This window comes from Emys orbicularis, chromosome 23 (genome assembly GCF_028017835.1).
Source record: "Emys orbicularis isolate rEmyOrb1 chromosome 23, rEmyOrb1.hap1, whole genome shotgun sequence".
NCBI lineage: Eukaryota > Metazoa > Chordata > Testudines > Emydidae > Emys > Emys orbicularis.
The window spans coordinates 11,124,013-11,140,116 of NC_088705.1; the positions used below are offsets into that span (position 1 = coordinate 11,124,013).

At 56.8% G+C, this 16,104-nt stretch overlaps 1 protein-coding gene across 1 annotated transcript; it reads right to left on the reverse strand.

Moving 5' to 3' along the window:
• Window positions 1–1,927: 1,927 nt before the first annotated feature.
• Window positions 1,928–13,379, reverse strand: CD164L2 (CD164 molecule like 2). Its single transcript, XM_065421909.1, has 5 exons — window positions 13,202–13,379; window positions 8,858–8,962; window positions 4,920–4,997; window positions 4,362–4,451; window positions 1,928–2,094 (listed from the first exon to the last, which is right to left on the reverse strand). The coding sequence occupies exons 1-5, from the start codon at window positions 13,377–13,379 to the stop codon at window positions 1,928–1,930; spliced, it is 618 nt and encodes a 205-aa protein (XP_065277981.1).
• Window positions 13,380–16,104: the final 2,725 nt, after the last annotated feature.

Here is a 16,104-nt window from a genome sequence, read left to right on the forward strand (position 1 = left end):
GCCACCACTCCACTCCACTCTCCCTCACCAGTGCCACGTGAGCACCGGGGAAGCCAATCGGGCGGGGCACGAGCACACGCTTTCACCACGGCCTGGCTGCACAAAGCCAAGCTGGAGCCAGACTGAGGACGCTTCATGGGGCGGGGGGGAATTTCCCAGTCCACAGAGGGGCTTGTTTGGGAACTGCTACGACAGCAGAGAGCCTTGTTGTAGCGCACGGGCTGGGGCAGGGGGGAGAGAGGGCCAGACGCCCGCCAAGACAATGCTTGTGATGGTGGTGGTGGATAGGAACTGGGTAGCGTCCCATTAAATAGCAAGGGGGGGCATTACCCAGCTCCTGAGTGGAGCACCTCGGCCCTGCCTTCAGGCAAGGAGACAGCATTTTAATACAAGCCAACGGGCTAGCCAAGGCCTGCGTGCCCCCTCCGCACAGCACACCGGCAGGGAGGGGGCAGGCTGGGCTACCCCCCCCACCCCCACCCGCAGACAGCTCCAAGAAAGGGCGACATTTTCTCTTGTTGTGTTTCCCGCCGCCTTGCACGTGTACACAGAGCCATACAGCAACACCTACTGGTTCTCCTCCCTGGCGCCGGGCAGCATGCAAGGGAAACAGAGAGAGGGGACGGCCCCTGACATTAGACACTGGCCCAGCACGAGCCTCTGCCCTCCACGCGCTCCTATGGGGTGTGAAGGGAGGCAGGGGCCCTGTTCCCACAAGAGAGAAGGTCCCTGAGCCGGGACTGGGGCGGAGAGAGGCAGGGCCCTAGGGGAAATGAGGCGAGTGTGTGCCCAGGACTAGGGCACGCCCAAAGGTCAGTCCCTACATGGGGCCTGGTACCTTGGGCAGGGGAGTCAGGCCAAAGGAGAAGGGGGCAAAATGGATGGGCCGGCAGGTGGAGGAGCGCATAGGCTGGGGAGAAGCAGAGGAGTGTGGGTGTTGGGGGGGGGGGGGGAGGGAAGCTTGAATGGGCCCAGCCCAGAGCCTCTGGAGACGCACAGGGGGAAGAAAGAGCGAGCCACCATTTCACCCAGCGTCAGCGACTCCGGCCCAGCCTCCCCTCTTGCAAACAGCCACTTCCCAGCTCCGGCCAGGCCACGGACCCGATCAGCGTGAGGGCTCCGGCTCCACAGCAGAATGAGCTCTCTGAGGGGCTGGGTCCCCGGATCCTGTCTCTCTGCTGCGAATGGCAGGAGACGGGGGATGATCCGGGGAGGGGAGAAGCCAGCTGGCAGGCACCAGAGAAATGAACCGGCGACAACAGATGGATGAGGAGCAGAAAAACAACCAGATGAGAGAAACACGGATGAGGAGAGTCTCCACCAGAGGGAGAGCTGGGGTTTATTGCTCATGGAGAGCGCGCGCTGGGGAGACCTGGCCTCCACAGGGCAGGGAGAGGTGGAGCGGACGCCCCAGTGCGGCTGGGACAGGGGAAAGAGAGGGAGAACACAAAGGTTCACAGCGGGGTTTGCATGAGAGTGAACCAACAATGCACGGCCATGAGCAAGACAGAGGAGGAGCCGCCACACGCGGCCAAGCAGCTGCCAGAGACAGACACACAAGGATCTCACAGCGCGCTGGGGAGCAGGTGCAGAGACCCCAGATGCGCACGACTGCCTAGCCGTGGCGGGGGAAACGTACCCACGGCGACTATAGACAGATTGCAGTCGGTGCTGTCTAAACAGGTGGAAAGATGGGAGCCGGACAGTGCTACGCCGCCCCACCCCCCCCCCGGGCTGGATCTAGCAGCTGCCCCACGTACAGCTATGGGTGGGTCAATGCCGAGCCTGTGGCACCAGTGGGTCTCCCTCCACGCCCCATCACACACAGCAGAGCTCGCCCCCAGCCACTCCCGGGATCAGAGTGGTTCTCCAGCCCCAGGGCCGAGCCTGGCCAAGGCAGACAGTGTGTGTGGGGGGGGGGAGGAGCTTACAGCGTCTGGTAGGTGCTGTCCTTGGACTTGAGGAACTTGACGATGAAGTAGAAGACGGCCTGGACGCTCAGCACGAGGACGATCCCCCCCACGAAGCTGGCCGAGTCGAAGCCAGGCGGGCGGAACTCGGGGATGGCGGTCCGTGGGGGGCCGGCCGTCGTCCCTGGGGGGGGGGGGGGGGGGAAGCAGCAACGGCGTTACTGGGGCCTGACGCCACGCACACACCCCTGCAACGCCGCAGTCCCTCTCCTGGCATGCCACCAGTTCCCTAGTTCCTGGCCCCTGAGCAGGCTTCTGGGCCCTTGGGGCCCCGAGCCTGGAGAGTAGGTATGTTGTCCTTGGTGCTGACGGCAACACCCCTCTCCTGCCCCTGGCTAAGCAGGGCTTCCCTGGGCAGTGATGGAGGGAAAGGGGCAGGAGGAAGAGTCGGGAGATGCCCCAGGCTCTGGAATAGGCTCACCTCAAGCTCTCCAGGAACTCGGAGGGGCATTCCACCTCGAGAGAACACTGCCCTCTCCGCCAACGCCCCAGCATGGTGCCAGGGGGACTGGGCCATCAGAGATGAAGCTGAGGTCCTGGCTGTTTGGGACAAGGGTCACTCCAGATCCCATGGCACTTCTCCCATTCTCTTTGGCCAGCAGCATCTCTTCTTCCCCACCCCACCTATGGTGCAGTGTATGAGTAGGCGGCTGCCCTCCTCCCCAGAGGTGGCTGCATTCCAGCGCAGCCAGCATGCTGGGCTTCCTATTGTAACCTAGTCTCCCAGCCAGAGGGCATCTCATGCACTGAAGCTGATGGTGACGCAGCAGACTGTTGACTGGTGAAGAAGAACGAGACCCATCTGTAGGCAGAGGTGAGAGGAAGGGGCAGAGAACGCAGCGCAGCAGCGCTCTGCATCCTGACATGTTTTATAACAGAGTGAAATGCAAAGGAGGTGGGGGGGGACACTTCAGGCCCCCCCATGCACACTACAGACCCTTTCAGTGCTCTCCCTATGCCAGCCCTTTCCTCTGTCCGGACCCCCTGCTGTAGCCGAGAGTTTACTGCAGAGCAGAGACTGTGTGGGAGCAGAGAGCGAACCAGCGGCATGCGGAATGGGAGGACTGGGAAGAGAAGCCATCGGCTGCTCCGCTAAAGAGAGCAACTGCCCAGCAGACCCTGGGCTGGATCAATAATTCACAAAGCTCCAGGATACAGTTACTCGTTTTAATTAGCTGAAAGCTCTCTGATTCCTGCTCCTCCTTCCTGGAAAAAGCCTCCTTCTCATAACACTGCCATCCCGCTCCCCATCCTCCCTCCTGGTTACCCACCCATTACGAGCAAGGGACTGGCTGGAAAGAGCATTTGTTCCCGTTACATTCCGCCTGCCTTCATTTCCCCCGGCAGGTTCAGCTGGAAGCAGTATTCTCTTCCTATCCCATGCTGCATTGCTGCAGCCTGGCTCACAGGTGCTGGGGGCCGCTCCACCCAGGACTCAGCCGCATTTTAGTGGGGAGCGAAGCAATGCTGGGAGAGTCTCTCTATAAAAGCAGATGTCTCTCTCTCACTTGCGCCCAGGCCTGACTTTTCCAAACGTTTGGCCCCCAAATACACGTGCAAAACGAGTGTGCAAGTTGATCAACTTGTGATACTCTGCACGAGCGATGACCTTGTTTGCACAGTTAACTGTGCCTATAAGTTAGTACACGGGTGTCTTCCCCTCCCCCACCACCACTTTAAAAAAAAAAAAAGTCAGGCCCATCGTTTAGACATAATATGTAGCGCTGGCTGCTTCACAAAAGGCGCGCAGGGCACTGCACACAGCATGGGGAGCTCTGAAGGGAGAGGTGTCAGTCACCCCTGCCTTAGTACATGCTAGGCTTTCACCACCAAAATATTTGGAGGTTCCCCAAATGGGGCTATTTCCTATGTGACAGGGCTTTGATTAATAGAATACTTTGCCCTTGTATAGCACCTGACATTTACCTAGAAGCACTTCAGGCAGTGACTAGTAACCCTCCAGACGCTCCCTGGGATGGAAGTAAAAGTCATTATTCCCCTTTTTAGTACAGATAGAGAAACTGAGGCACAGAGCAGGGGAGGGAGAGGAGGATGTTCCAGAAGTCACACAGCCAGCGCTGTCAGTAGAACCCAGGAGTCCTGAGGACCAGGCCTGTGCTTGAATGACGGCACACGCTTCCCTCCCCTCTCTGCAGGAGAAATTCTGGGACGAAGAGACATTCGACTGCTCGGCCCCAGCTGGCTCCTGTCTGACGCGGGAGGGAAGGGCGCGTGTTCTCAGCACAACAAACCCATCAGACTCCTCCCCGCTGACCTGAGCCTGGGGCAAGAACCACACATTAGAACTTGCCTCTTCTCCAGCCGGCCACTGCTGGTCACCCTAGATCCCCGGCCGGCCACTCCCTCCCCAGCCCAACGGGTGCCACTTGCCTGGGGTGAGGATCTCAGGCTCCTGGGTGGACGCTCGCTGAGTCTCCTTGGTGGATGCGCGCGGAGGCTCCTTGGTAGGCGATCTCCGCGCTGAGGGTGGAAGAACAAGACGAGGCGCTTAGAGGCCAGAGTTCCTCGCTGGCTCTCACCATGGCTGGGACTGGAGCTCCCCCTTCAGCCAGTGCTCCTGCCCCATTCCCTACTGGGAGAGTCGGGGACTGGAATAGCGGTGAGCTCCCCCACAGCCACTGCTCCTGCCCCATTCCCTACAGCGCCCCCTGCTGGGAGAGGCTGGGACTGGTTTCACAGCTATTGCTCCTGCAATGGAGCGTGGATTCTCTTACACAAAAGCAGATAAATAAATAAATAATATCACCTAGCACTTACATTGAGACCATCAGCTCGCACAGCGCCTTGCAAAGAAGGGGGAATATTATCCCCATTTTACAGATGGGAAAATAAATCAGCATCTGAGTCAGGGGTAGGATGCAGGTCTCCCGAGGCCCAGTGCTGTGCTCCACCATAGCTCACGCTGCTGCGTTCACCCCGGGAAGTTACCTGGACATGTAGCAGTGACATTGTAGACGGCGCACGTCTCCTTGGTGGCTTCTCCCTTCCCAATGCAGCCCCCGGGCCCTGAAGGAAACAGGAAAAACCAGCAGGGAAAATCTTTCACAAAACTCCCCTGAGCAAACCTGCCCCCTAGAAAACCCTGCCATTCCCCCCGCGAAGGGGGCTCTGAGTGGGCGACTCCTGGCTGGCGTGGGGAGACCGTGAGCGAGACCACATGGTCAGCCGCACACGAGAGTTGGGGAAGCAGCGCCTAAGGGCTTAGTCCACACCAGCCCAAATGAGCATCCGGGCTCTGAGTCTGGCACGTTCCAACTTTGCATCAGCAGCCTCTGCTCCCCCAGGGCCCTGCCCTGCCCAGCATCACGCCCAAAGCTTGTGCGGACGGCGTCGCGCTTGGAACACGATCTCCTGCTGGGACGCCTTCCTGGGCAGCGTTGCTTGGACGACCGACAAACCTCTCCCCTCATCGGATCCATGCAGCTTCCACTAGGGTCCACGGTTTGTACTGACAATTCCCCCAGGAGCTGTAAGTCCGGAGAGCCCCGTTGTGGGCTGAGACAGAGACTGGCTCTCACCCTTGGGGATATTTCAGTTCCCGGAGGGTGGAGGAACAGCAAGGGGATCACATCTCCCTTTGTTTTGTCCCTGTAAGTGGCTCTCTCCAGCATTAAACACCTAACCACAAATTGCAGCCTATTTGGGATCGACTGGATCCCGTGGAACTCAAATCACAACCCTTGTTTCAGCTCAGCTGCATCAGGTCCATCCCCTTTGGAGCCTTACATAGCTTCACTGCAGACCCCAGTAACCTGGCAGGAGCCCACCCTGGCACATGGCGGCTGGATGAGGATAGCTGGACAAACAGGCAGCTGGACAGAGCACGGCGCATCAGAAACCCATTCCTGGAGAGCGAGAGGCAGCCTACTGGCTTGTCGGCCACGCCGACAAGCCATTCAGATGCCACTTCTGGAGCAAGAGGTCATGGTTGAATTGCAAGCAGAGCAGAATCTGATGCAGCTCACCCCAGAGGTGGCTGCATGTTACCAGCAGGTGACGTGATCTCCAAATAGATGGACTCGGGTTACTCTAGTTAAAGTCACTGAACGAGCCAGGGCTTCCCAAAAGAGTTTAAACAAGGTGGCAGGGTTAAGCTACTGGGTTTTCTGCAGGTCCACGTGCTTGGGCCAGTGGGGTCGGCTTACTCTTGCCACATGCTCTTCTGTCTCTGTTCTCTGCCCCACCCTTTGGGAAGTGGAGGATTTTCAATTCCATTATCTCTGCTTCTCCCCCGCCCCGATGACATCAGTTGTCATTGAAGGTAGCAGCAGAAGCAGCCAGAGCCCCTCCCAAAGCAACAGGACTCGGAAACTCAACACCCACCCAGAAAACAAAGATGCCGGGTGCTGTTCTGTTCAGGGCTGGCTGGGCCTTGGGCTTTAAAGCACCAGGGTGAGATGTGAAAGAGACAGTTCTCCCCCCCGCCCCAGCAAAGACAAAGGCTACATCTACACTACAGGGGGGGGGGTCGATTTAAGATACGCAAATTCAGCTACGCGAATAGCGTAGCTGAATTCGACGTATCAGATCCGACTTACCCTGTTGTGAGGACGGCGGCAAAATCGACTGCCGCGGCTCCCAGTCGACGGCGCTTACTCCCACCTCCGCTGGTGGAGTAAGCGCGTTGATTCGGGGATCGATTGTCGCGTCCCGACGAGACGCGATAAGTCGATCCCCAAGAGATCGATTTCTACCCGCCGATTCAGGCGGGTAGTGTAGACCTAGCCCTAGTGTCTTCCATGGGTCACAGAGCAGGGACTTTGCAAAGCCTCCAGCTTAGAGAGCTCACGCCACACTGCGTAGCGGGACAGAAGCGAGAGAATGAATTACACAGATGCGCGAGAAAGACCCTCACGCAGTCACCGGTCTGTCACTTTTCCTCGCTCAGCTCTGAAAGGGACAATCCACCTCCCCTTGCCCAGCTGGGCCTGATCCCCTCAGTGCCCCAGTCAGAGCAATGGGACAGCCGGAGCGGAAAGTGACTCTGCTGGTCACAGTGTGCGTCGGGTGGGATGGGGTAGACAACAAAGCAGGGAGCGGAGTTTGTTCTTTGCTCACTGGGGGAACTGGGCTGCCCGGCCACCAGAGCTGAATTTGTGCCTGGGGTTGGCAGGGCTCTGCCCCAGCATCTCGTCTGTCGGTGGCATGCAAGGCCATGCTGTGCAGAGGATGCCAGCGTTACTGCTTGAGCCCCGGCACTTCTGTCTTTACAAATTAAGCACCGCCAGCCACGGCTGACTGAGCTAGCAACCTGCCAGCCCTGCACTGGCCACCAGGTGGCGCTGCTGCTGTCGGCCGGTGGTGGGGCTGGAGGTGTGAAGCCTAAAGCCAGAGGCCTTTAAGGTGGGGGAGCGGAGGGAGCAGGCTGCACCCGCCAGTAGAAACAGCTGGGGGCGGGTGGCACTCGGTACCGGGGAGCGTGATTCACGGAGCCGTGGGAGGCGATGGCGCAGGACAGGGTGGGAGGAGAATGGGATTTTTGGCAGGTGTAATGTGTGTGGGATGCTGGGTAATTGTGTGTGTGTGTGTATGTGTGTGTGTGTGTGATGTGACTGGGGAGGGGCCCCCACTAAGACACTTGTCCCCCATCTTAATCAGAGCACAGCAGGCCAGCTGTTGCTTCTCCACTGCGTTTAGCAACTCCCTCTGGGCGGGCTCCTCACTGCACCACAGAGGTTTTCACAGTAGGCTGCTGGGCCTGACCTAGGATGACCAGACAGCAAGTGTGAAAAATCGGGACAGGGGGTGGGGGGGTAATAGGAGCCTATATAAGAAAAAGACCCCAAAATCAGGACTGTCCCTATAAAATCGGGACATCTGGTCACCCTAGCCTGATCTCAGTTTGGCTTTCGAGCAGGGCGCTGCATGGGAAGAGACGGCCAGACTAGCAGCCAGGGAAACCAGGCCTCAGCTCATAGAACCAGCCGGGGCCCCTCCATGCCCTCTGTCTATCCCGCAAGGAGGAGGCCTACACCAGGGTGGTCACCTCCGCTAGAGAGCTGAGCCAGGGTGGGGTGTGGGGTTCCCCAGAATCAGAGACCAGCATCCAGAGACAGGGAGATTGCTCGGAGATAGTCTCCATAGGGAAGCAGGACGCGACTAGGTGGGCAGTGAAGAAACCTTCCGTCACCGAGTCACTTAGAAAGCTTGGAATTCAGCTGCCAAAGGGCAACAAACTCCCCACTGACCTGCCAGCATGAGAGGAAGCAGCCAGGGGCGCAGCTCAGCCTAACCCCCCGCCCGGTTAGCAGAGCCCAATACAACCACAGCGCCCTGTCCGGCCCGGGGACAAACCAGCCCCAACAGACCCCCGTCGGGAAAGGCAGCCGGGAACTCTGTCCTGAACCCATTGACAGTGGAACCATGGTGATGGGCGCAGTGTCTGACCCATCGCGGACGCTGGTGTTGGGAGAGCGCGCCTGGGGCCTGACCAGCGTAAAAGCGCCCACAGCCGGGGCTCAGCACCATTTACGCATGCAGAGCGGGCCAGGCTTTCCAAACGCCCAGTGTGATGCTCACAGACGGGTTTTCACAAGGGCTCAGAAAACACCCCGGGTGGGGGTGCGTAGACTCTAGCTCAAAAGGAACGGGGCCCACTAACACTCAGGACACTGCTACTTTCCAGGCCACCAGCAGAACAATCCAAGGGCCTGTTTCCAGCCGTTTCCCAGGTCACGGGGCCCAGGGAGGGTCTGAGAACCATGCCATGGATTCGCCCCACACAGAGGGCTTGGGATACGGTTTTAAGATCCCTGCTGACGGTGGTGATGTTTGAATACAGCTTGGTACCTCCTGGCGGGCAGGGCCCATGGGGCCAGGCTGCAAAGGGTTCATGCAGGAGAACTAGAGAGGCTCCCCGAGCGTACCTGGCTCCTCCGCGGCTCCGCAGCGCGTCCACACACAGCCGGTGATGTTCCGGGAAGCGTCTCCTTCAATGCACCTCTCACAGGGCTCCAGCTGTTTGCACTCTCCTGCCAAAAGCCAGAGGACGCCAGATGTCAGGTCCCAGCAAGCAGCCGGGTAACTAGCCCGCTTGGAGGACGGGGCACGGAGCCGTGAGGCCTCAAGGTTGAAGGGCACCTCAGAACTGCTAAGCGAAGCCTTCACAGACACAGACCAGTCCCCAGCCCCCTCCCCTTCGGTTCTGACCTGAGCGCACTTGAGCGGGGGCCTTCTTGGGAGCCTGGCCAGCATCCCCCAAGGGCAACACAGTACCAGTGCCTCTGAGCTGACACTGCCTCTCAGCCAGGGCTGCCCAGAGGATTCAGGGGGCCTGGGGCAAAGCAATTTTGGGGGCCCCTTCCATAAAAAAAAGTTGCAATACTATAGAATACTATATTCTCGTGGGGGCCCTGGGCCTGGGGCAAATTGCCCCACTTGCCCCCCACCCCCTCCGGGCGGCCCTGCTCTCAGCCCCAGCGCGCCACGGCCCTGGCAAGCGTTTGGAGAGTCAAGACATTCCAGCCTTTGCCCCCTCTTGGAAGTTAGGTGCATTAGAATCTAATGATTAGACCCAGGAGAGGCCGAGTCCCGTGGTCTGAGCACGGGATGGAGTCAGAGCTCTCTGACACCGACTGCCTCCCTGGCCTCAGGCAAGTCACTTCAGTACCTAAACAGCTTTGCAAATCTGGGCCTCAGTTTCTCCATCTCTGAAAGCAGGATGTTCATTTTCACGTGCCTCACGTGGCTGTGGCCCTGAGCTATAGGTGTTCCCAGAGAAGCAGAGAACACCCCAGCCATGCCTTGCCCTTTTAATCACAGATCTCAAAGCACTAATACACAGCTAGGCTAATGGCTAATTTTTTCGGATCCAAGCCAGTTTTGAAAAAAAACAAACCTCACTTCAGGTTGAACCGACTGAGGGTTTTTTGAATTTTCAGTGAATTGAAGACGTCTGTTTCGGGCTGTTCCAGAGCAGGGCCTTGGGTTCCCTAAATCTCCGGTGACTGCCCAAAGCACCAGGCTAAGGGCCATGAGGGTGTGTGGGGCGGTGGCTGTATCACCTCCTCCTCCGGTTGTTTTTGTGAATGGCCCAAACTATTTGGGTCAACTTCCCTGTGCTACGCCTGGGCAGTTCCCTCCGGATGCTGGGGCACCGGAACAACCCTGCAGCACTCCTCACCTGCGCCCAGCTCTGGGCAGAGCCATGTTGACCTCGCCGGATTCTTACCCAGCCCCACATCTGGGGCTGCTGTCCTAAGGCGACAGCCTGCTTCCTCCGGCCTCCTGCCTAGTTCACTTGCAAAGCCTGGTCACGGGAAAGCCACCCAGATGTCCCTAGGCCCAGCCACGGATTCGCAGCAGCTGTGGGTCCCAATCCTGAAATCAGCGACTGAGAATGCTCGGCACATCCCAGGAGGCGATCGGCACTTGTCAGGATTGGACCCATACAAGCCATTCAATTAGGTACATCTGGGGTGGCTCAATTACAGGGAAAGGCTGGTCTCCTCGCTCCCGCATTGCACCGGGACTCAGGAGAGCTGGAGTCTATTGCCAGCTCTGCTGCTGGAGGACCCTGGGCAAGACACTGAAATAGATCCATGCCTCAGTTTCCCTACCTGTAAAATGGGGGTCGTTAGTTCCTTCCTTTGTCTTGTCTACTTAGATTGTAAGCTCTTTGGGGCAGGGACTGTCCGGATACCGGTCCACACAGCCCCCAGCAGCCCTGATCTCAGTTCAGGTCACTAGAAATAATTACACAAATAGCAGCCTTCATGCTACGTGGCGATTCCCCCAAACTGGACCCGTTTGCTTGCTAACGGCCAGATCCTTGCTAACAGCCGGGGTCCATTCCAGAGAGAGCGGCTCTCAGGGGCGGGGGGGGGGGGGGTACAACTAGAACCTGGATTTCAGTGCAAGATAAAAAAAATCAGAGCCTCCCCTATCTCCCAGCAGCACGACCTAGCAGTCCCCAGCGTTTGCCTCCCAGAACCACAGCCAGGCCGGGCTTCTTTATAACAGGGGTCTGCTCCCTTCCCCGTCCCTTGCTGGCTTACAAACACTGCCTTCCCCACCCCCATCTGGATAGGAATTAGCAAGTCTAACCACTGTCACGCGTGGGATCCCACCGTGCCTGCCCGTCCCCCGCATTTATTCATCGTGGCCCAACATTTTAAAAAAATAGCCCCGGGGGAAATGAAGTGAGTCACCCAGGTATCGAACGGGGGCTCATCTTTATTTTCGGAGGAGAACTCTCCTGCCCCTGCGTGATTGGTTCCAAATGGAAGCAATGATAGCCAGTAAGGAGGGGGCAGAGGGGAGGCTGCGTGATCTAGTGGTTAGAACAGGCTCTTTGGCGTCACGACAGCAGGGTTCCTCATCGAAGCCCACGTAGGCCTGGGCTGAACTCGAAGCACCGGAGTCAAGGGGGCGACAGGAGGTACGTGGGCGTGTTCGGAGCACTGGGGCCTTGGTACTAAGTTTTCAGGAGAGGTTCACGGGCTCCGGGCACCACCGGCTCCAGGTGTCCAAGCTGAGCCCTCGAGGGCCTGTTGTTTGGAGGGACGGAGTGCCCGCCACCCTGGCTGATAACAGCCGGCGCTGGGGGCACTCGGCACTGTCAAGAATCAGGCCCCAGATCACAAGTTGAGCGCCCAAAATTAGCAATCACCTTGGAAAAACCTAGGCACCGATCCCACTCAGGTAAAGCCCAGCACACCCATGGAAGTTTGGGGCCCTGGAGGACCTTAACCTCTGCGCCTCAGTTTACCCCCTTGTAAACTGGGAGGAACGCCCGCCATTTCATATCCCTTGGAAAAGCTGGACTGAAAGGCATTCCAGGAGCGCAAAGGATTATTTCGGGACAGCTAACGAGCAGCTTCGGGTCTGAGTTGAAACAAAGGGTCCTTCAAACCAGCTGGCCATTAACCACCAGGCAGAGCCTGACCCACAGGCCACTCCCGCTATTGCAAACCATGAAAATGGAAAAGAAAATAATTAGGCAATTACCTTCCCGCAATAAGTGGAAGGCTGAGCGGCACATAGTATCCATGGAGACAGTGTTTTGGTGCTAACACTTGTCTTTGCCTAGCAGTTAGAAACTTGTACAGTAACCAATGGGAAAGTAGGACTTTGTTCTCAGGGTTTCAGGCAGGTTTAGAATTGAAGTTATTTTTATCCTGCTAGGCCCAGAGACACAATCAGACATTTTGCTGAATGCCGCCTATTCCGGTACTTTACAGTGGGGATCGGGCAGATGGAGGGAAAAACCAACAAACAGATTGTGGCGCTCTAGGATCTGAAGCCACCTCTCACCAGTTCTTAGCAACAAAGTCCCAGCTGCAGAAAGGTGAGCGGATCTGCAAGCGCTCTTCTCAGATTGGCAGGCAATCAGCGGAGCGGGAGAGCTCAGTTAGGAATTATTTAGTCTCTTGTGGGCCATCCGCCTCTCAGAGCTAGAAATCTCTCCCGGGCATTGTGTTTGGGAAATGAAACAAGTGCTGGATTTGCATGGTGAGAACATAAAAGATCATGCGAGTCCCCCAGGAGGCAGGAAAACACAGGCGTACAGTTTAAGCTGGAAGTTACAGCAAGGAAAGTGACCCCGCACAAATAGGGATCAACCCCCTAAAGAGAGAATCCCACAAACCGAGGGCCCAGTTTTGATCTCAGGTCATACCCACAATTGGGAACATTGTCCATTGTCTGCCCCAGTGCCGGGCGCTTCGAACAAGGGCTGCTCTGGGCACCGGCCCCAGATCCGCTCTGAGCAGGGTCACAGCCTAGGGGCGGGCAGCCCGTCGTGGGTCACCACGGGCACTGAACTGGGTCACAGAACCAGGCCAGCGCAGCCCCAGCCATGCAGTCCAGGGGGTGACTCTGCCTGACACCCAGGGAAGTGAGAACAGCAGCTGACCACGAGCCCCAAGCGGGATTTGCTGCCTTGCAAAGGGCACCCCTGAACCCCGGGACTTGGGAGGAGCCTGAGCCAGGACCCAGCAGCGTCCCCAGTGGTCGGAGACCCAGGCGGGCTCAGCCCCGTCACCTGGGATGGGTTGTAAACAAACTCAGTGCTGTCCTGGCAAGCTGCGCAGGGCGGGGGGGCAGAGACCCTTCGTGCGCTGAGGTTCCCTTTCCAGCAAGCCCAGACCGCGGCTCCAGCCTGGGAGCGGGGTCCGGGCTGGGGGGGGCACCCCGGTCCCGCTGTGTTCCCCAGAGGCGCTGGAGCTGGGGAGGGGGAGAAGCTGCCACCCCCCGGGCCCCCCACCTACCTGCCCAGCCGAGAGGCAGCCAGAGCGCGCAGCAGAGCGCAGCCCACCGCGCCCAGGTGCGGGGCGCTCCCATGTCTCCGGGCCGGGGGGCAGGAGCGAGTCCCCGGCTCCGGCGGTTTGTCACTTTCGGGGGAGCGAGCGGGGCTCCCGGGAAGCAGCCGGAGCGGAGCGAGCTCATGCGCGCAGGGGCGGGGAGCAAGCAGCCAGCGTCCCGGACGGGGGCGGGGGAACAGCCAGGTGCGGCCCCGCCCCACCCACGAGAGCCAGGTGCAGCCCCACCCAAACCACGGGCTCCTGCGGGCGCTGCCCCTGCCGACCCCGTGGGGGCGCAGCTTCTCCAGATAAGCCCCCATCTTAGCCAAAGGGGTCACCCCCCGAGCTGCGACCTCCCCATATCCAGGGCAGAGGCGCGCGGGGGGGCACAAGCTCCTCCAGGTGCACACAAGCCCTTTCTCTACCTGCTAACAGAAATTCCAGGGCTCCTCCCCAAAGATCCCCCCTGCCCTTTCCCCAGGAATCTACCCCCCCTTTGGGCAGGGATGTCACAGGTCTTAGCCAAGGAGCAGCTGTGGGTGACCAGATTGCACCGTGACTAGCGCCCAACTTTCACCAACGAGTTGTATGGAACGGCTTCCGTATGAGGAGAGATTAATAAGACTGGGACTTTTCAGCTTGGAAAAGAGACGAGTGAGGGGGGATATGATTGAGGTCTATAAAATCATGACTGGTGTAGAGAGAGTAGATAAGGAAGTGTTGTTTACTACTTCTCATAACACAAGAACTAGGGGTCACCCAATGAAAGTAATAGGCAGCAGGTTTAAAACAAACAAAAGGAAGTATTTCTTCACACAACACACAGTCAACCTGTGGAACTCTTTGCCAGAGGATGTTGTGAAGGCCAAGACCATAACAGGGTTCAAAAAAGAACTAGATAAATTCATGGAGGCTAGGTCCATCAATGGGCCAGGATGGGCAGGGACGGTGTCCCGAGCCTCTGTTTGCTAGAAGCTGGGAATGGGCGACAGGGGATGGATCACTTGATGATTCCCTGGTCTGTTCATTCCCTCTGGGGCACCTGGCACTGGCCACTGTCAGAAGACAGGATACTGGGCTAGATGGACCTTTGGTCTGACCCAGTAGGGCCATTCTTATGTTCTTATGAGTTCCAAAAAATCATGTCTTCTGACAGTGGCCAATGCCAGGTGCCCCAGAGGGAATGAACGGAACAGGGAATCATCAAGTGATCCATCCCCTGTCGCCCATTCCCAGCTTCTGGCAAACAGAGGCTAGGGGCACCATCCCTGCCCATCCTGGCTAATAGCCATTGGTGGACCTATCCTCCAGGAATGTATCCCCTCTTATAGTCTTGGCCTTCACAACATCATCTGACGAGGAGTTCCACAGGTTGGCTGTGCATTGTGCAAAGAAATACTTCCTTTGGTTTGTTTTAAACCTGCTGCCTATTAATTTCATTTGGTGCCCCCTAGTTCTTGTGTTATGAGAAGGAGTAAATACCACTTCCTGATTTACTTTTTCCACAGCGGTCATGATTTTATAGACATCTATCATATCCCCCCTTAGCCGTCTCTTTTCCAAGCTGAAAAGTCCCAGTCTTATTAATCTCTCCTCATATGGAAGCTGTTCCATACCCTAATAATTTTTGTTGCCCTTTTCTGTACCTTTTTTGAGATGGGGCAAACACATCTGTACGCAGTATTCAAGATGTGGGCGTACCATGAATTTATATAGAGGCAATATGATATTTTCTGTCTTACCTATCCCTTTCTTAATGATTCCCAACATTCTGTTCACTTTTTTGACTGTCACTGCACATTGAGTGGATGTTTTCAGAGACCTATCCACAATGACTCCAAGATCTCTTTCTTGAGTGGTAACAGCTAATTTAGACCCCCATCATTTTATACGTATAGTTGGGATTCTGTTTTCCAAGGTGCATTACTTTGCATTTATCAACATCAAATTTCATCTGCCATTTTGTTACCCAATCACCCAGTTTTGTGAGGTCCCTTTGTAACTCTTCACAGTCTGCTTTGGACTTAGCGATCTTGAGTAGTTTTGTATCATCTTCATCTGGGATGGATCACTCGATAATTGCCTGTTCTGTTCATTCCCTCTGAAGCACCTGACATTGGCCACTGTCGGAGGACAGACCAGCTATTTGTATGCCCAGGTTAGAAAGCAGCATTCCCAACTGAGGTTCCCCATCTCCATGTTGCCAACGAAGCCCCACCATTCAAAAATCCTGAGTCAGCCCCCCAAATCACAAGATTTGCTTAAAAATCATAAGATTTGAAATAATAATAAAAGTTGGATTCTTTTTCTTTGCCTTCTGTTTTTGAGCATTTTGACACTTTTCTCAGCAGCCATGAGAGTGAGAAACTTAATTTATTTTCATGAAACCTGAAATTCTCAGCTGACTCCAGGAGCTGGGGCTCTAAGAAAAACCTGGAATATCTCAAGACTTCCAGTAAAATTGGAAGAGCTTGCCACGCTGACCACCCGCAGAACTCACTCCTTGTGATGGGCTGTCTGTTCTAGTCAGTCAGGCATGGTGGATATGAGAGGAAGGATGGTGCACTGGTTAAATCACTTGCCTGTACCTTTGAGACTGGTCCACTTCCCAACTCCGACACAGACCTCCTCTGTGACCTTGGCCACCTCACGTAGCTTATCTGTGCCTCAGTTTCCCATCTGCTCAATGGGAGTCACAGCACTGCCCTGCCTCATGTAGCGAGGCTAAATACACTAAAGCCTGTGAGGATCTCAGACGCTATGGTAACAGGGGACTGGATAAGAACCAGAGACAGATTCATTTAGCTCAGTTGCTCTCTCAGACTCGTGTGTGCCAAAGTCGCTCATAACGCTTCTGTGGGAGGTGCCCG